Here is a 22,234-nt window from a genome sequence, read left to right as displayed (position 1 = left end):
ACAGTGTGGCACTTTGTCCTGGTGCCAGAGTGCACCATGATGGGTCAGTTCGGGGCTGCGGGGCTCTAGATGGGGCAGTCCCTGAGAGCCCATGGGGGTGGGCAGGCTGGAGTGGAGAGCTGACATGTCACCTCACCCAGGAATCTCTTGTCAGTGAGGGCAGCCTGCTCCACCAGGAACACACCTGAAGCCAACAAGCCTGGGCTTATCATCTGCTGCAGCAAAGACCTCACACTGGAGGACCCCTGGGGGTGTCTCTAAAGCAAGGAGTTAGAGAAGGGTGCTTATGGGATTGTGTGTGGGGGGATGTTGCTGGAGGTAGTCAAGGGAGGGCCTTTGGCAGAGATTGGTCAGAATTTGCAGAACAGGGAGTTGTTGGAGCAGTCAGCAATCCCATGTTGAGAGCACAGGAGTCCTCGAGGAGTGTTACTATTAGATCAGTCTGTATTCTTCTGGAACCTGTGAGTCTAAGTACACAGGTGTTTAAGGGTGAGCTTAGATCGTCTGAGGTGGGCATCATGGCTTGATGAAGCTCTATTACTGTTTTGCAAGTCACAATATGTTTTGCAAACTGTGTTTTCTCCGTTTCAATTCTCTGTCCTACCCCCACCTGGCACTCTCCAGCACCCTGGCTGCCAGCAGGATCATTTTTCTTTCATCACCCCGCAGGCGGAGGTGTGGACCTCAGTCCCCGTTCCTGCGGCTGCAGCCACTCTGGCCACCAGGGGGCAGCAGGGCAGCGTCCGCGAACCGGGGACCTAGTGCTGTAGACGCACAGCCCGGGAAGGGAGGTGGGGAAGGGAGGTGAGCCGCTGCTCCAGCTGAAGGCCTGGGTCTGATGCTCTGAACTGTCCCCGTTGGCTTCCCTTTGTTCCCAGGAATTCTGGGACCGAGGAGCAAAAAGAGGAGGAAAATGAAGAGTATGGAGGGAGAGGAGCTGGGGAAAAGGAAGGAGAATGAGGCATGAAGGGAGTAGAAAGGATCCACAGAGCTGGCAGGCCGGGATTTAGTAGGAAATTAAGAATAGAGAGCTTAATTGAATTGGGCCATGAAGCACGCCCACACTGGGCCCTCGCCCCACTCCCCATCTCTTCCTGCCATCCCTAAGCCCATCTCCTTCCATTAGCTGGACCTCCTGGCAGCCTCTCTTCCCTTTGCTTCCTCCAGGCTGGCCACCCACGCAAAGCCCTTCTGTCTCCAGGTATCTGCTCCGTGTCTGTGGGGACTGCCCTTCCCCCTCAGCAGTCTCCTTGGAACACAGATGTGACAACTCAACACAGACATAAACACGCACATACACGCACGCACGCATGCACACGCACGCACACATTAGCCCAGGCCACATGGTGACCCATGCAGTAGGCTTTGAATTTCCTCCCCCACATTTTGCAATTGCTCTGGTCACAAAGGCTGGCCTAATAGTTTAATCCCACAACAAGGTGGGACTTTTCATGTGGCTGCTGATTTGGAATTTGGCTCCAGGACATCGATCCAAGGATACGCAGGGGTAAAATACCCCATTTTCGAAAGACCTGAAAACCACTGGGGTCAGACACCTTCTCAGAGTTTATTACCCCAACCTTCTACCACCCCCCCCCATGCTGATCCTACAAGCTGCACACTGGGTTCAATGACCTCGAAAACATCCCTGCTGTTGTGAATTCCCAACCAAGCCAGGGGAGGGGTGCTCTAGGCAAGTCACTCAGGAGACAGGGGTGGAGGAGTTAGAGTCTCAGCAAGAAAGATGGGGCACGCACAGGCTGGGTGAATGAAGAGGATCTTGTACAAAGCTGTGGGCTGGTATTGGGAGGGCTCCATGTGCAGGGGGCGATGAGGGTCACACCGTCCCGGCTAGAGAAGCAAGGACAGCAAAAAAAGGGCTGTGGCCAGTCCTGGGGAAGATACACCGGTCCCTTCCCTCCTCCCCACCTTGCCCAACACTGGGAGGAGAGAGGGCCCCAAAGAAGGGGTGAGGAGGGTCCTCCCAGCCCCAGGAAAGAGGAAGGGGTGGGCATTCATGTCATTGGCATCGGAACCCTAAGCCGGAGTGAACTTTGTTACTCACAAGTGACTCAAAGATTTGGAGTTTGCCAAATAAACAATTTATGGATGGGAAAGGGAAATTAGACATGCAGCAGGCAGTACTGGTAGGAGGAAGATAAAACAGTGAGGTTTGTGCCTTGCCGCATTCTTACTGTTCAGTAAACTGGAAAAAGATGTATTAGCCGTTCCATTTTACGGACAAAGAAACTGAACTTGTGGTCACAGAGCCGGTGATGGTTGAGAGGGGCCACAACACTGCTCCTCCTGCCTCAGCCTCCTTGTGCACCCCAACCTCCTTCTTTCCCCAGAGTGGTTTTGTGACCACTAAAGCCACATTTGGTTAAAAACAAAAAACAAAAAAACAGGGCTGAATAGGGTGCTCCAGGTTTCCAAGCTATCTCCCTGCCACTTCGTGTCCCTTGGGCCTCTCTCTGGCATGCCCATAGGGGCCCCCCCAGGGCGAGCTCTCAGAAGGCACAGCTGATGAGGGCAGCAGAGGCAGCCGGAGGAGACAGGAAGCCCTGGCCTCACATCTAGTGTCCACACTGACTGCTGTGTGACCTTGGGCAAGGTGCTGCTCTCTCTGGGCCTCTCGTCCCTCTAAATAGTCAAAGGATTCCTGGGGTCCCTGCCAGGAGAGAAAACTGATTCCAGCTGGTCATGTCTTCCAGGGGGCTTACATGAAACCACAACAGCCTTCAGGAGTTAACAGCCCCAAGAAGCCATGTCCAGGTGGGGAGGTGAGGAACAGGAGAGGGAGGCCCACACAGTAGGGGCATGGAAGATATTTTGGGGTAGGCGGATCTCCTGTCACAGCTGGACAATGGTCTAGGGCAGCCATTGTGCTGGGAGTGGAAAATCCTTTTCTGACTCCATCTCCCAGGGCTGAAAATAGTCCAGGGTGAGCCCCTGGGGACTGAGTCTGGGGCCAGGAGTGACTGGCCCAGCCCAGCCCATTGTTCCTGGCTGGGACAGGACTAAGACTGGACACCTGGCTGAGCTGAAGCCAAGAAAGAGGCAAGCTCAGGAAGCCATACCAGAGGAAGAGTGGCTGGGCAGAGCCACACCCCACAGCAGATAGGGAAACTGAGGCTCAGAGAGGTGAAGGCATTCGGCAAGTCACATAGTGCACAGGGCAGAAGAGGATGAGAGCTAGGCTTCTGGGGTTCATCTCCACCCCCCACCAGTGCATGCCGCTTGGAAAGACAAACACATTTGCTGCAGTTCGGGCACTCCGGGCTAGACTCCACCCTCTGCCCTGCAAAAGGCAGGGGCATCAGACGTTGGATCAGCTGCACTCCAACCCACCGTGGGGTGCCAATGGAGTTGCTTTACCTCTCTGTCACTTGATGCCAGGGGAGAACTGTTGCCAACTCTAGTCCTCAGAACTGAGAGCCCAGGGAGTCTGGGAAGTGCCTGGGGGAGCAACTGTTAGTTGTGCCTTTGCTGAAGATCTAGGTAGCTGAGGCCCTAACTGAGGCAAGAAGTGGGAAGTGGGAGGCAAGGGCCCCAAGCTCCAGAGAGTGGCCCAGAGAGGGCAGGCAGCTGGCCTCAGGTCACACAGCAAAAATTGCCCATTCATTGGCTGCTCTGGCCCAGCTCCCAGCCAGTCCTGCCACCCTGGGTCTCAGGCTCTTGGTTGAATGAAGAAGTAGTTGCAGCACCCTATGATGGAGACCATCAGGGAGAAATGGTTAAGCCTTTTGCCATGGGTGAGTGGGAGCCTGCTGGTCCATAGGGGCTGGCTATAGAAGCTTGTTATCAAGGGCATCCTTCCTTTCCCCTCATCCTCCTCCTCTTGCTTCTCCCTGCTGCCCTCTCACAGCCTGGCACAGGGACAAGGTTCTGTAAGCAAACACAGGTCCATGGGCCTGAAGGCCACCCAGTGCCACGCAGGGCAGAGGTAGCCCCACACCTTATCCCAGGGTAGACCTCCTTACCTCCTCCTATATCCTGGGGAAGCCTTCGTCCCAGGAGGCCCACTGTTGCTCACTGGCTGGACATTCCTTTCCTTCAAATAATGTATCCTAGTGTGGTTATATACTGCATTATGTCGACTCCATAAGGGCAGGGTGCAGCCAGTTTGCCTCTGTATCACCTTGGCACAGAGCCTGCCATGTAAACGCCTACCATGTGCCAGGTACTGTTCTAAGTGTTTTGTGTGTACTGACCCAATGCCCCACATGGGTGGTAGTGTGTCCTTTTGGAAATGAGAAAACCGAGGCCCTGCAAGACTCAGTAATCTGCCCAAGGTACCTCGGCTGGAGGAAATGGAGACAACGCTCAAACAGAGGGGGTATGGGCATCAAATCTGTGCTCTTAACCCCATCCCCACTACACCACGCTTTTTATTTTGAGTCACCCGAAGGGTTGCTTACAGACCCTCCTGCCCAGCAAGTGGCATGGGTTACTGGAAAGGGAACTAATGTGGGCATCTGATGGGCCTGGATTCAATCCTGACTCACCCTCTTACTGCCCGTATAACTTGGAGCAAGTCTTCACTTCTCAGAGCCTGTGCCCTCATCTGCTAAATGAGGATAATGTGTCTATTTCACACAGTTGTGGGAAGAATAAATAATAGAGATGAGAGGGTCTGGCATGCTGCCTGGGACATGGGGTAATGCATGTGTATCCTTCCTCATGAGCTTGACTCTAAACAGAAGAGCCCAAATCTGCCATAACAATGGTGGTGGCAGAAGGGTAGCTTTGGGGGTCTGACCTCCCTCCTGGGACCTGGGACGCATGCCATCCACAGCAGAGATACCCTCCCACCCTGCCCCATGTGCCAGGGCCCCTGTCCTGGATACACAGAGCTCACCGAGAATAGTTGCTGCAAGCTGGACAGCAGGCCTTTCCTCCCCACCTCACCCCACTGCCCCCCCCCTTCTCCTCTGCCCCTGACCTCAGTGCCACAGCTCTATCCAACAGCTCCAACCACCAGGATGGGAAGAGCTGGGGCAGTGGGGGGTGAAGGCAGGAATCCCACAAAGGCACCGACCTGAACTAAAGGGAGCAGAGCAGCAGGGCCAGCCTGAGCCCCTGGCACACATCCAGGCACCATGCTGACCTGCAGAGTGACCTTGGGCAAGGCCCTCTTGAGTCTACAGCTAGGCCTGGATAATCCCTGGGGTCCCTGTCAGGTGGCTATGCCCTTTCAAGCGGCCTTCAAGAGTCAACAGCCCCAGGAAGTGATGTCAGGGCAAGGAGGAGGGGTGGCTGGGAGGGACCAGGGAGGCCTAATGAGTAAGAGGAGATATTTTGAGAGCAGGCAGGTCCCCTCACGTCACTACTGGACAATGGTCTGGGTTTGAGAGTGGAAAATCCTGCTCTTACTTGGGCTGAAAATAGCCCAAGGCAGGAGGATCAGGAACCTCACCTGCTAGGTGGATGGCCTGGGCATTGAGCAGCAAGGCCAGGTGGCCACTTCAAGGGGTCAGGCGGTCTGACTGGGGTCCAGGGGTGGGACCCTCTTCCCTACCCCCGCCAGTGTCTAACCCTGGATTAGATGGTGGTTAAGGCCCTCCTTTCCTCTAGATCCTTTGTCCTTAGAAAAGTGCAGGTGGCTGGTTCAAGGAAGGCTTCCTGGGGCCAGGCCATAGTGTTGGCTCCATGTGCTGTAGGGCCCTGGGTTCTCAGGGTCTCCAGGGCAGCTGCTGGGGGGTGGCAGGCAGGCAGGACATGAAAGGGATGGGAACTAAGGGAACTTGGGCCTGTGATGACCATAGCCCTACCCCTAACCACAGATGCACACTCCGGAGCCCCCCAAATCAAGATGTATAACCTCCTGCCAGGGCTAAGGGAATCTGAGCCCAGCATTTAGACTCTAGGGTGTAATCTTACCTGGGTTCCTATAAACTAGGATGGGATCCAGCCTGAGCAGCAGCTGGTAAGAAAGAGATAAGCTTGGGCCTGCAGGAAAGGCTCAAGGACAGTCTGTAAAAGATAGTCACAAAAAAAGCTCATAGGGACTGTGGTTACATTAACAGAAGTATAGAACCTAAAATGTGGGAGGTAAGCCTTTCACACTACTTTGAACAGGTCGCCCACATTGCACAATGCGGGGTAATTTTTCTAGGTCATGGCTTGTGATGGGTCCCTGTTGTAAGAAGGAACTGTGAAGCTACCCTTGGCTGGGGGGTACTCCATTCTGACAAAGTAGAGTGGGAAGGGTAAAGAAGTTATAAGAGGCAGGCAGCATTTGGGGGGAGAAAAGAATATTCTTTCATAGGGCAAGGAATCTCCCAGAGGGAGAGGGAGTGAGTCTTTACATTTGAGATTAAAAGTGAAGCCCTTCAGGTTTGCCCAACTCCTGCCCTAAGGCTGAGCTGGGCCCTGTCCAGCCGAGCTCTACAAATCTCCGCAGTGGTCCTGGCTGGACCCAGAATCTGTCACAGGTGAGAAAGATCTTCCTCACCCTGAGCTTGACCTGGCCTGAGCACCAACTATTATGCTGTAACAGAGGATGGGGCAGAAAGAGAAGTGAATCTCTCCTATACTAAGGCCCAGTGCAAAGGAAACCTCAGGTAAAGGCAAGGAGGGAGCCCTGACTTGGTACCCTCTCGACCCACCGTAGCCTCATTCCTGCCTTGAGCCTGGGTGCCAGCTGCCCAGCCTGCTTCCAGATCCTGCATACCCTGCTTTCCTGCCCCCATATCTTTGCCCGGGACACACCCTGCACCTGGATGTTCTTCTCTGATGAACTGCTTTGCTCAGAAGCTACAGCTCAGGAGTGTCCCCTGCTCCAGGAAGCCTCCCTGACCCCCTGGTCCCCAGGCCCAGCCACTCAGCATTATCTAGTGGTGTGCTGGAGCATCTCAGACCTGCTTGCAAGAGCCAACTGTTAAATTTTCAGGAATTTCGCAAGGAGGCTGACATCACATTAGTAGTCTGAAATCGGCCAAGGCAGGAGTATTTGCACCATGGCAATTGGCAATGCTACAGATAAGGGGTCCCCCTCATGCCCTGGAGAGCCAGTTAGATGGTTTAACATTTACCAGCACATGACTGGCCATAGCCATTAAGTCCCAAACTGGGGCATCCCAAGGACAGGACCCCATCTGCCTCCTGTCTGCACCCAGTAAAGCCAGGCATAAAAGTCAGTTAGCTTTAAAGTGAGGGATGACCTGGAGTCTGGAGAGGGGATCCTTGACGTGAGACTAGCACTGAGGCAACTAGTGGGAAGGCAGGTGGCAGAAAAGCACAGGTTGGAGAAAGGACCCCAGTGTGGACAGCAAGAGCTCCTTAGTCTGCATCCTCATGCTCAAACCACACAATAGGGCACAACGCAGCAACAGCAACTTCAGTAGAAGTTATAGCCTGAAACTGGCTCCTAGCCCAGGGAAGCCTCCAGATGGGTCTATGACAGTGGTTCCCTGACATTACCTTCCTCTCTCAGAGGTGTGTCCATTGTGGCATCCACACCTGCCCCAGAGCCCTCTGTAGGAAGCTCTGGCTCTGCCCTGGCTCCTTACCAGGGTCCTTTGGTCAACCCACAACCCTGCCCCTCCTAGGCAGCTCAGGCCTAGACTATGTGACCTTGGTAAGTCACTTTCCTCTCTGGGCCTGTTTCTCCATTTGACTGGATCAGGCTAGATACCTGGCAGGCACAGCCTGTGGGAGTCAGGCCAGGGGCAGCACTGGCCCCTTACCCTTGCCTTTCTTGAAACCTTGTTCCCCAGCTCACACACACACATTGTGACTGGCGTCATAGGGACTGTTGAAATCTCTGGGCCACAGAGAACATCTGCCAAATGACAGAGCATCGAGGTCAGGGCTCCCTTGACCATCAGGCATGAGTCACTAACGGGCCGTATCCAGGGAGGCTAGCCCATCTGAAGAAGTCCTAGTCCCTACAGCCCCACTCCCACCAGATAAACTTGCACAGGCCTGAGGGGTTCGGGTCCTACAGCCGGATGTCCTTGGTGCTCTCCCCACCAGCTGGGGTGGACTCTGTCCGCCTAGAATCCTCACTGCTGGTGGACACATCTTTTATCCTCTTGACATCAGTTCTGTCCAACCTGTGCAGGCCCCGCCTGCGGCGAGCCGGGGCAGTAGGAGTGGGGTCTGTGGGCGGCTTGGCATCTCGGGCAAAGCGCACGAGCCTCTGGCCAGCCAGGAAGTAGAGCACCGGGTCCAGGCAACTGTTGGCGCTGGCCAGTGGCCGGGTGATCTTGTAAGCCATGTTGACGGCGTTGAGGGCGTGGCAGCTGAGGTCCAGCGAGCGGAAGGAGTAGTAGAGGGTGCGGGTGACGTGGAAGGGCAGGAAGCAGAGGGCGAAGACGGCCAGCACCACGGCAATGGTGCGCACCGACTTGCGCTTGGCCCGCGGCAGGCCTCCCGACGCCCCGTAGGCCGGCTTCAGCAGCCGCCGAGCCATCAGCACGTAGCACACCAGGATGATGGCGAAGGGCACCGCGAAGAGCAGGCCCAGCATGACGGAGCTGTAGGCCACAAACTGGCTGAAGAGCTCGGGTGCAGAGGTGTCGTGGCAGGTGATGCGGCTGCCCCGCACGCTGGTGGTGACAAAGTAGAGCACGGGGGACTGGCAAGCCAGCACCAGCACCCACACGGCGGCCGCCACCCGGCGGGCATAGCGGGCCCGGCCCCAGCGCAGAGAGCGCAGCGGGCGCAGGACGCCCAGGCACCGGTGCACGCTGATGCACGTGAGGAAGAGGATGCTGCAGTAAAGGTTGGTGTAGAAGAGGAAGCGCACCAGCTTGCACAGCACCATGCTGAAGGGCCAGTGGTCGCCGCGGGAGTAGTAGTAGACCAGCAGCGGCAGGGAGGCCGCGTACAGCGCATCGGACACGGCCAGGTGGAACATGTAGGTGGTGGACGCGTTCCAGGTCTTGAGGCGGCACAGGAAGATGTAGAGCGCCACCGCGTTCAGACACAGCCCCAGCACACACACCACGCCGTAGGACACGGGCAGCAGCACGTACTTGAAGTCCTCATTGAAACGGCACTTGTAGCCTAGCTCATCCCCGTCCCAGGTGTCATTGATGGTGCTGTTCCAGTGGTCCAGGCCTGTGGCCATCGCCCTGGAGGGAAGGGCGGGGTGGGGAGAAGAGCCATAAGGGTCATGACCAGCGCTCGGCGGCGGGGAGGCCTGACACACTCACCTGACCCGGGAGGGTGCCATGAGGTACCCCACGCACGTACAGATTCCCTGGTTAAGATCCACCCAACCACATTCAACACTTTTGCAGCCATCTGACCTGGCTCTCTCTCTGGACCCAGAGGGCCTGGAACCTTGGAACCCCGGGACTTCGAGAATGCATGAGATCCATGCAACTTCAGAACAAGGTGTGGGCAAACCACATCCTGAGGGCCAGATGCAGCCCACCCATCTGTTTCTGTAAAAAAATAGCTTGACTAGAACACAATCATACCCATATATTTATGAAGCATTGAATAGTTGTGACAAAGACCATATGTTCCCCAAAGCCTAGAACAGCTACCATCTGGCCTTTAAGAAACAAAAACATTTGGTGATCCTGCTCTAGAACCTTCAGGACCACAGCGTTCTAGATCAAGGATCCTGAGCTCTCGAATCTGAGGATCTGGGGGCCCAGAGTGGTGTCATCTCAGATTCACAGAAAGGGGCCTTTAAGGATGGCTGGCTCTACCTCACATCCAGTGCCCACTGCCTGCTGAAGCATTGCTGGTCAGTAGGCAGCCCCTATCTTCCTGGAGGCATTAGAAAGTTCTTTCCTCTAGTGGCACCTGGGTGGCTCAGCTGGTTAAGCATCAGACTTTTGATTTCTGGTCATGATCTCAGGGTTGTAAGATTGAGCTCCCAAGTCAGGCTCTATGTCGGGCATGGAGCCTGCTTAAGATTCTCTCTCTCCCTCTCCCTCTGCCCCTGAGCCCTCTCTCTTACTCTAAAAAAAAAAAAAAAAAAAAAAAAAGTTCTTTCCTTTAGCTCATCTTTCCACTCTCTGGAGAGGCTCTGGCCCCATGCCTCGTATTTTGGTATTTGAGGGAGTATTTCCAAGGGTCTTCCCCTTTTGTCATTCATTCACCTCTCAGCAAATAGTTTGTAGGTACTCGTATATTCTGGTGCTTTCTGCATTTGTAAACAGCAGTCTGCTCCCTGGGAGGCTACCAGATGGGACAGTGACCCTCCTGAAGAGTCCAGGGAAGTCTGGAGTGGAGGTGGAAATGGGAGCAGAAGGGTACTTCTTTTTCTGGGGCAAATTCAGCTTCCCCTAGGCCTATGCAGGTTTTCTTCACACGCCACCACTATCCTGATGGTGTTTTACCTTGTCCCTAGTGGGTATAACACACCCACGGGGCTGACTTCCCAGAGAGTGAGCACCTGGACCACTGGTTGTCCACCTTCCTCTTCTCCTTACCCCCATCAATGTGACCAGTGAGAGCTCTCTCTCAGCTGGAAGGCAGGGGACAGACATCCCAGTCTGGAGGGCAAAGATGTGCCCACAGGTCCCAGGGGCCAGTTAGAAATCACAGCAGGTAAGCAGGTTTGTGACAAACACAAAGAGTAACTTTCTAACAGCAGGAAGGGGCAAAGGGAGCTGGTATTTTTCAAACCCTACTACTATGTATGCTTTATAAAATGTTATTTTCTTTTTTTTTGAAGATTTATTTATTCATGAGAGACACAGAGAGAGAGGGGGGGGCAGAGACATGGGCAGAGGGAGAAGCAGGCTCCTTGCGGCAAGCCCGATGTGGGACTCAATCCCAGGACCCTGGGATCATCACCTGAGCCAACCACTGAGCCACTCACGTGTCCTTACAGAATGCCATTTCCCTCCAGTCTTACAACATGCATCTGGAAACCAGGTTCTCATGCCTGGTTTTCCACTGAAAAGTCTAAGACACAGACCATTCAAATAATTTGGCCAAAGTCACATAGCTAGTGATGGCTGTGACTCTATTCAAGTCCACCCCACAAGGGGTGGAAGGGGCTATAGGAAGGATGTAATGAACTCCCTATTTGGGGGGTATGCAAGTGGCTCTCCTGGTAGTCTGCAGAAAGGCTTGTGTCCTGTGTGTGGATGTATCTGGGAGGACAGAGAGGGCAGATGACGTGTGAGTCCTCCCCATCCTAGGAATCTGGGGTTGTACAATTCTCTTCATCTTGGAACTTGAGGTCCTGAGAGGCTGGGACTCGGGGATTCCAGTAACAACCACTCTCTTAGACCATGAGTTTCCTGCCAAGCCTGGCCTCCCAGCAATACTTCAGGGTCCCCAAGGTTGAGATTAGGGGGCTCAGAGACACATAGATCCCTCAGTTTCCCTTCTCTCCCCACCCCCCAATCCCAGAACCTTCTCTCTTTCCTGTTGTCAGCCAAGGTGCAACTGGGAGGAAGGGAGCATGCACCTCCGTCCCAAAGACTTAAGTTCGTCTCCAAGGAGCCAGGGCTGATCCAAGGTGAGGAGGCAGGGCCGAGCTGTTGGGACCCCTCTTGCCCAGAGCCAGGACTCAGGATCCAGCATTAAAGCATTTCCTGTATCCCACCACTGCTCCATGGAGCCCAGTGTTGCCTCTACCTTGCTGCTGGAGCCACTGCATCAGCCTCCCTGCCTCTAGGCTCAGTGTGCCCCAATCCAGAGGGGCCTTTGTAAAGACAAAATCATTCCTTTGCTTGAAACCCTCTGTGGCTCCTGCCTCTTCTCAGGAGAAAACCCTGCTCCTCCTCAGTTTGGTACTGGAGGTTTTCACAACCCAGCCTCTGTCAGCCTCACGGGCCCCATCCTCAGTGACCTGTGGCTTCTGGAATACACCTAACACCCCTCAACCTGGAATCCATTCACAGCCCTTGTCTCTACCTGTTGGAACTACAACTTTCTATCCTTCAGCACAACAAACTCTAGCGATTAAGAACCAGGATTCTGGAGCCAGACCACCTTTGTTTCCTCACCTGTAAAATGAGATGATTAATAGAACCTACAGCATACAACTGCTGTGAGGGTTAGGTCATTTGTGCAGAGTGTTTGGTGCAGTGTGTGCCTGGCACACAGTAGGTACACTGTGCTGGTATGAGTTATAAGGCTCAGCCCAGATGTGGCCTTTTCCTGAAATCTTCGGAAAGCTCTCTCAGGCCACCAGTTGGGGTGGGGGGGTGGGGAATAGCGACAGAAGGTCTCCACTAGAGGCTGTACAGCAGGTGAGTGCGGTGGACTAGGGGAGTGACGCTGAGGCCCAAGCTGGCGCCAGGCCTGGGGATGTCAAGCGGGGAGATATCTGGAAGGGTTAGGGACGGAGTTCAGAGCAACTGGCACAGAGGGAGTTTGGGTGGGGGAGGGGCCGGAGAGGGAGGCTGGCAGGATGCCTGGCCCAGGCCATCTCCTGGCTCAGGGATGGGGAGGAGGACAGGTAGGGGAGAGGGTCACTCACTGTCAGACACGGGTAAGAATGGGGTGCCCTGAAGGCATGTCATGGGATGTGGGGAAGGACAAAGGCTGAGACCATCAGATCCAGCACTTTGGAAGGTGGGTTAGGAGTTGCCGGCTCCCAACAGCTACAGGAGGAACGTGGAGGCCTGAGTGTGGGACTGAGGAGCTGTGGAGGGGGCATATTCCCTCCACCTTGGGGATACTGGCTTGGGGTGTCCAGCTCTATCACAGAACTGTAGGTGACGTCAGACATTTCCTGCCCTCCTGAGGCTCAGATCTCGCATGAGCTGAATCCCCCACCCTTGGAGAGATGGCACCCTAAAACTTCCCCATGAGGTGCTCTGCCCAGCGAGGGAAACACACCCACCCAGTTCCCCTCCACACTGCTGCCCTGGCGCTTGGTGCCCAGGCCTGGCAGGTCTCTCGTCTAGGTCAGCACCCTCCCCCCACCTCTTTCCCTGCCCACCCCAAGCCAGAGTTAACATCTTTACGCAAAGATTTTCTAGCTAATTACTAAGGGTGGAACCTCTGATGCTGGTTAGAGGAGTGGAGACTTCCCTAGGTCTCTCATGAACTGAGGAAGCTGCTCTTTCCACCTGTTTTAAGACATCCTGGCCTCCACCCTCCCAGGCCAGCTGGGGACTCCATTGCCATGGCCCCTGTCCAGACTGACCCTGCCTGCCCTCTCCCTCCACTGGCTGGCCCACCAACGTGTGAGTACACCTTTCCTCCCCCCAGGCCCTGCTTATGAAGACAGTCAAATCCCCAACCTTTTCCCCTGGCCCTCACCTCTGCCTCTCCTTACCCCTAATGTCCTTGGGGTCTCACCCCCACCTCCCTAGAGACCATCTCCCACCTAACTTTGTCCAACACCACTTGCCAGCCCCTCTGTGCCCAGTTCTGGCTGGCCCTGCCTCATAAGGGCCCTGATAGGCTTACCTGTCTTTGCACATGTTGTTCTTTCTACCTTTCCCTTCCAGAACACATTCACACTGTACCTCATCTTGCCCACTCCCAAGGCTCTTCTCATATGTCACCTCGTTTCTGAAGCTCTCCCCTCTCCACCACCCCAGACATTCCTCACACTCTATTGGGAATCTGTCCTTCCACCCTCTACCCCAACATATTCCAGGTGTTCCTAGAGGGTTAGGTCCTTTTGATTCTTTTCTCTATCCCAATCATCCAGCAAGAGGCCTGATCCAAAGCAGGTATGACAACGAGAGAATGAGTGAATGAATGAACGAAGGAACAAATGAATGAACGCATGAATGAATGAAGCAAGCAAGCACAAGAGGATATAGGAGACCAGAGAGGCTAAGCTTTATGACAGTGGCTCTCCTTTCCATTATTCCTCTGAGCATCTACCAGAGTTGTTCTGACGCTTACAGATTTCTCTGCTACTGACCCTAAGTGGCCTCCTGAGGACCAGCTCACCTGAGGCTTGCACTAGACAGGCACCTGGACTGCCTCTCTTTCAAGAGTTCTGTCCTTCTCTGGAAAGCCCAGGGGAATGCCAGGGGGAGGGGAACTGGACCTAGGCATTCTGGAGGTGGGTCAGCTGTCTGAGCCAAGCACATTCTTTTATCTCGCTCATCCCTGGCTCAGGTCATGGGTCAGTCTGGATCAGGAGTTCCTGGTCCTTGTGCCCCCTACACCCAACCACTCACTTTGTAGGGGCCAAGCCTGGGCTGAACAGCTTCCATGCAGCATCTTCGTCTCATCCCCCACCCTCACTCCGCAGTAGATACTGCCATGTAGTTTTGTTCAAGGTCACACTGCTAGGAATTGAAGAGGAGCTTGACACCAGGGCTCTCTGGCTCTGAAGCCTGAAATCATCACAGCCTGGGATGAGGGAGCAGGGTGGAGATCCCCTCCATCGAACCCTGGTTCAGCATATACATGTGCACCGGCGAGGCCGCACGAACCTCCTGGCCACAGACCCCGTCCTCACAGGCCCATACCTGACCAGCCCCTGCTCTCAGGATGCTCTGCGCCTGCTTGGGTACCGTACTCATGAATGTGCAGGCCTGGATCAGGGTGCAGGGAATTATTCAGGAAACAGGAAAAACAGCTCCCCTGGCCTGGGGCTGTACCCAGCTTCTAGCACCTCTCAGGACAGGCCATGCTGTGGACTCTGTGGGAAGTGGAAAGAGCATGGGCACTTCGGTTCCTGGTCGCAGGAAGTCAGCCAGGAAGAGCCCTCCCAGTCCTGCCTCCGATGCTCTAACCTTGGTCCAAAAGAGGCAAGCACGTGTGTGCTCGCCCCAGGAGGAGGGCCCTCTACCCACCCACACCTCCTGCTGTCTACCCTCAACTCCCATGTCCCAGGGATGGCTGTTCCCAGCCTCCTTCCCCAGGCAGCCCCTTTCACGGGAGTGTGGCTCTATGGGGGAAGGTGTTCCCCACATCCTGCAGAGCTGAGCTGAATGTCCAATGGCCCCTCCCTCCATCCTGGTCAGTGTTCCAGTCCCTACAGTAGCAAATAGTCAACACCTTCCTCGCCTGGTATACACTCAACAGTACTTAAGCCAACATAGTTTTGTTCAAGCTATGCCTCTATCTGGAATACTCCTCTCTCTCCCCTGTCCCACCTCTGACCATTCCTCCAAGGTGTTGTAAACCCACATGAGCACACACAGGCATGGACATACCCACATACCCAGAGACATACACAGTCACATATAGCCATACACACAGCATGAGCACACGTACGCATGCATGCACACACACACAGACACACACACACATACCATCCTAGAGAGGGCCTAGAAAAGCCTTTAGAAATCACCGAAACCAAACTCCCACTTGACAGAATGGAAACTGAGGCCCTGTCACAAGACCTCACCATAAGCCAAGGACAGAGCCGAGATTGGAGTGGGGGCCTTTTGGATTCTGGCCTTGGTTTCTGTCTTGTCTGCAAGGCCCTCATAGGCACTAGACACAAGGTTTCATTGAGGGGATGGTTACGTGGTACAGGGACCCCTCTGGATGTGCAAGTCCCAGCATCCACCAGAACCTCAGACTTATCAGAGGGGAAGAAGGACATCCCCTTCCTTTTCCATCTGCTTCGTTTCCCTACAATGGGGGAGTGAGTCTGGTGCCCCAGGTGGAAGCAACATGCAAGCCTCTGGCTTATGTTTCCTTTCCAGACCATTGCACCAGCCCACTCACTTGTCTCCTTGCCTTCACCCCACCCCTAGGGGCCATCTTTCATGCTGCAGTCACAGGGCTTCCTAAAACACAAATCTGACCATATACTGTTGAGCTCAAAACCCTTCCATGGCTCTGTAACGCCCTCCGGCTAACATCCAAGCTCCTGAGCCTGGCATTCAAGGCCCTGGCTGACCGAACCCCCACCACCCCGCTAGACAACTCTCCCTCTCAGTCTCCAGCCTCATCTTCCCATGTAAAGCACAGTAAAGCCAGTTCCCATGGTCATATCTTTGCTCAGGGACACCCTCCCTTATCTTCTAACATGTGTATCATACATAACAAGAGCGGAGTGCTTCTCTTTACCAGGTCCTTATTAGACCTCTTCTCATTTGATCCTGAGAAGCTCAGAGAAGCTAATATCTCCAGGGTCACAGAGCTAGCAAATTCCAGAATAACCTTGATCTGTCTGACTTTAGGAATTGTGCTGATCTCTTTCCCTCCACAGCACAGACTCTTGGCTCCAGGAAGCTCTCTGACCAGCCTCTCTAAGCCCATGACTCTCCCTGTCTGGTCAGTTATCTGCCAGAGGGAACACCCTAGCGTTCTACAACCTTAGGTACTAGAATCTGCTCTTCCAGCTATTTTCTCAGTGTGAAGCAACCCTGATGGTTACTGTACCCATTTTACAATTCAAAACAACAACAAACTAAGGCCAGAAAGGGTAACCCAAGTTCTCATCCAAGGTCGCCAATGAGTTTGGGGCAGACCATCTGCCCCCTCTACCTGGCTCTACCTCTATCCTACCTGCGTCTTTCTCCTTGTAGCTAGTTAACTCAAAGCCTGGAGGAGGGGCAGAGGCAGTTTCCAGGCCTGCTGCAGAATTTCCAGGGTGGCCAGACAACATTCCAGCTTTTCTACTAGGGCAGTTCCAGAATGAATGTATTACCTACTCACCCGCCTACCTGGCTGGCCTGTCCAGCCTGGCAGGGGAGTGTGACCCATCACCACTCTGGAAACCCTTGCAGCCTGCCACTGCTGGGGGTGAGATACTATGATGGGAAACAGAAGACCGGGACTCAGGACACCACTGAGGGGCAGGGGAGGACAAGGAGCAGGTGGGAAATCCCATTCTGCCATTCCCAGCAGTGGTACCTGGACAAGTCAGTTCCACAACCAGAGTTCCAATTTCCTTCCAATCTAAGAAGAGTACGCACTGCCTAAGGTTGTCGAAAGAGTTAAAGGAGATGATTTAAACTCATTTTATGAAATAATTTTAAAAGATATGACTTCAGCAAGTGGGGAAGGCAGGGAGGATGGGAACATGCCAGGAAGACAAGACGGGCAGGAAACTGACTATAGATTAAGTTTCCCACCCTGAAGGCCATCCTCAGAAGGGAGGGCAGTCCAGGAACCCCCAGGAGGAATGAGACCCCCTTATACTCCTTAATTCACTCACCCTTTACAAAGGTTGACATATCTATGCCTGTCCCCATGCAGGACACTTGGGGACTCCAAGGTGGGTTGGACCCTTCTATGATCTCAAGGAGCTCACTGTCAAGGTAGAGAGTGTAGGGGAGGATGGGGGAAGACCCAGGAACAGGCAATGACAAGTCAGGGTGATTAAGGCTGAAGGAAGCAGAGGCACCAGGGTTGAAGCAGCCAAGAGGGTCCCTAATGGGAATTGGGAGTGGGGTGGTCAGGGAAGGCTTCCTGGAAGAGGGGACACCTGACCTGGATTTTGGAAGACGGATAGGAGTCAGGTGAGTAGAAAGAGAAGAGGACCAGAGCGAGCAAAAACCAGAGCAAGAGACAGACTGTCTTGGGAACTGACAGTTATCCCTGTGGCTTGAGGGAAGTAGAGAAGGCAAGGCTGGCTAGGAAACCGGGAGGATCTTGGAAGCTATCCTCTGCCCCCACCCAAATGTCCTCCACAGGGCTGAAGGCCAAAAGGCTCCAGCTTTGCTCAGTGTGCTTTCTGCACCACAAGCACCATGGCTAGTCTGGGGAAATAGCCGAGGGGTGACCTCAGATGTTATCAGCAAGTGTAGCAATGTGAATGTGAAGCCTCTGCAGCCTCTCCCAGGAGGCCCTTGGCTTCAGTAGCCTCTTTCAGAGGCTCTCTCTTTCTTGGGAGACCCTCAGACCCTGGCTCTGGGGGCCATGCACTGGAAAACATCTGAATATGGGACGGCCTCCCATGTTACAGATCAGGAGAGAAAGGCCCTACTCAAAGTCTGCTGTTCTAATTATATTCAGTATATTCTAATTATATTCACCCCAGCCCAGAGCAGGACTCCAAACTACCTGTCCCTCCTCTGACCCAGCATGGCCCAGCCTGCACGGTGCTCTAGAGACACACTGCTCAGCTGAACCAGTTCAGAACCACAGTGCCCTGAACTCCACCCTGACCTGACCTATCACAGCCAAATGCCTCCAGCCAGGCTCAGGAATAAAGAACCCTGGGTTAAGGCTTCTGCTTAGAACCACCCATACTATGCAATCTTGGTCAGGTCAGTTCCCCTCTCTGAGCTTCAAGTTCTTCACTGAGCAGACGGGGAGAATCACCACTATTCCAGAAAGCTCCTGAGAAATGAGTAAGACAAGGGGGCAGGTGGTTCTCCATGCAGCTAGCAGATCAGGCTCCATCCTGGTGTGGGGACTGTGTCCTCCTATCTTAGCAAAGAGACACAGAAGCCCTTCCTAGCAGGGGGCCCTCCTGGGTCACCAGGCACAGGGGCAGAAGTCACGGTCAGAGTAGGCAGGGAAGGCTCCTGGAAAGGGCTGTGGGCAGGGCTAGAGAGAAGTAGGAAGGGTCCAGCTTGGGAGGACAAAGGGAGAATAGAAAAGCCAATCACTCAATTCTGAGTTCATTAGTTCTAAGTGTTTCTTCAAGTCTGTTACTCACTGTTTCTGATGGCCTTTGGTTTTGAGATTCTCAGAACCACAGGAGTCTGGGCTTTCAGAGCAACATAACCATAGACCACTGTCCCAGGAGTCATAAAGTCTCAGCAAACACTTGCCAGTGTCCTAACCTCAGAGAGACCTAACCTCAGAGAGACCCTGCAAACCCAGTCTCAGATCAGACTTGGTCAGAAGCTCCAGTCTGGAGGGGGAGAAAGACACAGACATGGACTAATTCCACTCAGGTGATTAAGCCACAACCAAGAGAAGCCCAGGAGCCATGGAGCTCAGAGGAACTCCTTCCTAACCAGCCTGTGGAGGCTGTTCAGAGGAGGGGTCATTTGAGCTGGAACTTGATGGAAGATTAGGAGTTTGTCAGGTGGACAATGTAGGGAGGAGGGCATAGAAGGCAAACGGAAGGGCAAAAGCAAAGACTCTGTGTTGTGATAATGTGACCAGAGGGTCATGTGAGGCTGGAATGGAGCGGTGGGTGGCACAGAATGTGTGTGGGCCTGAGGGACTCACAAGAAAAGGCTTGAATACCAGGTTGAAGAGCTTGGCCTCTATCCTGAGGACAATGGGGAGCCATGGCAGGGCTTAAGCAGTGAAGGACATAGTGACCTTGACAATGATGGTGCCACATGGAAAGTAGATAGAACAGGGGAGTCTAAAAGGAGGGAGATCAAGGAAGAGACTACACATCCAATGGTCCAGAGAGAGGCACTGGTCTCTTGGACCTGGATTCTCTGAGAGATGGGGAGCATCCTTGCTGGCCCACAGCACAGCTTTAGCAAGACTCCTCGACCCACAGCTGGGGCTGGGCAAACTGGGCACTCTCCAGGAAGCCAGACCAACGCCAGGAGCCTCTCCTGAGTAAGGGGGAGAAGAGAGGGTCATGTGGACCCCAAGAAGCTTGAAGGAGGCCCTCCTCCCATGTTCCAGGGCCCAAGTATTACTGTCACTGTAAACACAGTGACGGGGTACCAGGGTAGAGGGCCAAGGAGGAAGCAGCTCCCCAGGAGGGCCCAGGCTGCCTGCCCTCTTGTCAGGGACTATAGTTACTCACCTTGGACCGGAAATACTAGGCCTAGGAGATGCTGTGACAGGGGAGCGGCGGAACTCCCCTGCTCAAGAACCAACTGTAGCTGTTCACAGAGCAAGGCTCTCATCTTCCACTATACATTCACCCCCACACGTTCATTCATCTCCCAAACACTCCCTGGCATCTGTGCTCAACCTGTGCTGGGTTATATGCATAGAGAGAAAGCAGGCTGGCCTAGGCTTACAATTGACCTCTAGGGTGAACACAGAGGTCAGGGAAGGCCCCACAGACAGTCTCCCCCCATCAGGATCTGAGGGCTGGGAGAGGCCAGCATTGAGAACCCAAAGGACCCCAACTGTGCATCAGCCAGGCCCACAGAAGACAGTGCAGGGAGAGAGAGATGATTTCACCAGGAGAGCCTCCACCTTTCTTCACCAGATCAGCTGGGCTTCCCTGGTCCTGTGAGTAGAATGGTTAATCACGCCAAAAGCAAGACCTAAAGTCATGTTTTCAGGGCAAGATTCAAACTTCCTTCTGCCTGAAAGCCAGAGGACCAGGCCTTACTCAGATGGAGTTTCTGTCTTGAATGGGGAGAGGTATGTTGGCTCAGGTAGGCAGAAGCCCTAGCTTTCATCTCGGCTCTGTGATCTCGGGAAGGAAACTCTTTGAGCCTCTATTTCCTCATCTGCAAAATGGGGGTAATAATTCTTCCCTCATAGGGTTGGTAGAGGATAAAATGAGAAACTCTTATAAACCGTTACTAGTAAGCTGTCTCTGCAGAGGATACACAGGGGGAGGAAGGCAGCAGTAGTTAAAATTCCAATAGCACAATCCCTTGTTACTGCACCCATGTTCTAGTATCTTCAAAATGCATTTAAGTCTCTGAGTATCACACTTCTCCCTGTGCACTGCACTCCACAGCTTATAACACCCTTTCCTGACTACTGGCTTAAGAATTGTCATAGCAACCCTGCATTTGAAGAGGTAAGGATCATCATGTCCAATGTACAGATGGCAAAACTGCCACCTAGAGGGTCACAGTGGCCTCTCTAAGGGCTGCAGCCAGGAAAGAAGCCAAATCACAGCACTCACCCATGAGGCCTTGGTGATTTCTCATCCTCATTTAGCTGGTCCTTATAGGCTCCAGAAGCCTGGGAACCCTGTGCATCCTGGGCAGGAAAAGGATAGGAATGGAGGGGTCGTAGCCTCACTCTACAGCCCAAGCCTACCAACCATTTATAAAGGTCACCCACTGTGATCCTCCAACTCCTCTGGCTAGACCCCTCAGGACAGCCCAAGGCAGGAAGAAGAGACTGACAATTCTTCCCTGCCAGGGCCCCCCAAAGCACATACTCTCCATATAGGACCTTACTGGTGCTAGCCTTCTTTTAGAGGCTGGCAGAGCAGGAACTTCCCCAAGATCACCCAGTAAGTTTGGGGAAGAGCTGGGATGGGATCAATTGCAGGTCTCCCAGGTTCCCCTGGGGGAGGAAGAGTCCTAAGTGTCCCCAAATTCCTTGGCAGGAGCATCTGAGGAATGGGCTGAGGGAAGTGTCTGGCCAAGGGATCAGGGCTCAGATGTAAGTGATGCCTGGATGGTTCTGATGTCTATATCTGACCTCCTTGTATAGCACTACTGAATCCATTATCCACCCTGCAGCCAGAAATATCTTTCTGAAATGCTGCTTTGACCATGAATCTTCCCTGTCCCGCAAACCTTTTATGGCTCCCTATTGCCTTCAGGAAAATTTGAAGTTTTCTGCCTGTCCTGTAGTGTCCCAGAATACACTATTCCGGCAACCTATGCCACTTATCTTTTTTTTTTTTAATCGTCTATTAAACTTTCTTTTTTTTTTTTTTTGTATATTTTTTTATTGGAGTTCAATTTGCCAACATATAATACCCAGTGCTCATCCCATCAAGTGCCCCCCTCAGTGCCTGTCACCCAGTCACCCCAACCCTCTGCCCACCTCCCCTTCCACTACCCCTTGTTCTTTTCCCAGAGTTAGGAGTCTCTCATGTTCTGTCTCCTTCTCTGATAGTTCCCACTCATTTTCTCTCCTTTCCCCTTTATTCTCTTTCACTATTTTTTATATTCCTCATATGAGTGAAACCATATAATGTTTGTCCTTCTCTGACTGACTCACTTCACTCAGCATAATACCCCCCAGTTCCATCCACGTTGAAGCAAACGGTGGGTATTCGTCGTTTCTAATGCCATGCCACTTATCTTAACGGCTGGATTCTAGTTTCCTCTTCTTTGCCATAACATGGAGCTCCACTGTAGACATGCCTTCACCGGGAAAGCCAGGGGCAGGAGGGCAGGAGGGCAGGGGAGCTGGGGGCGGGCAGGAGATGGGGGCTGCTACTGGTCTCTCAGTTCAGCTCAGCCCTGTGCAGGCTGCTGGCAAAAGAGAAATGAGTGAGAGCCAGTTTCTGCCCTCCAGGGGGCCCCAGGCCTCTGGAGAGAGAAGGAGGAGACTGAGACCGTAAGAGTCCAAGGTGGAACCAAGACTGTCAGCACTGGGACTTGCGAGAGCCAGAAGAGGCTCCAACCCAACTGTGGGACCAACCCATGAGGGGAGATCTGAGCTGGGCCCCAAGGCCGGGTAATTCTACAGCTGAGGAAGATGAGTCTAGGAGGGCATTTCAGGCAGTGAGTATAGAGTACACAATGGCCTAAAGGCAAGAAACTGCCTAGTCCGTGTAGCAGAACTACATGCCATCACTAGA

At 53.6% G+C, this 22,234-nt stretch overlaps 1 protein-coding gene across 8 annotated transcripts in view; it reads right to left on the bottom strand.

The window, feature by feature from the left end:
- Positions 1–992: 992 nt before the first annotated feature.
- The window catches only part of P2RY2 (purinergic receptor P2Y2), a 67,602-nt gene continuing 46,360 nt past the window's right edge, over positions 993–22,234 (bottom strand). For 3 of the 8 annotated variants that reach the window (XM_041730341.1, XM_041730346.1, XM_041730347.1), the window contains one exon: positions 993–9,083. In XM_041730341.1, coding sequence (XP_041586275.1) covers positions 7,946–9,083 — 1,138 coding nt within the window. In that variant the 3' untranslated portion in view covers positions 993–7,945. Of the gene's footprint in view, positions 9,084–9,260; positions 9,780–20,593; positions 21,385–21,648; positions 21,906–22,234 lie in introns of those variants that run through there. The other 5 variants (XM_041730342.1, XM_041730343.1, XM_041730344.1 and 2 more) reach the window with 4 other exon arrangements.

This window comes from Vulpes lagopus, chromosome 15 (assembly GCF_018345385.1).
Source record: "Vulpes lagopus strain Blue_001 chromosome 15, ASM1834538v1, whole genome shotgun sequence".
In the NCBI taxonomy this organism is placed as follows: Eukaryota; Metazoa; Chordata; class Mammalia; order Carnivora; family Canidae; genus Vulpes; species Vulpes lagopus.
The sequence above is the reverse complement of the archived record's forward strand: the minus strand, read 5'-3'. Positions and strand labels throughout refer to the sequence as shown.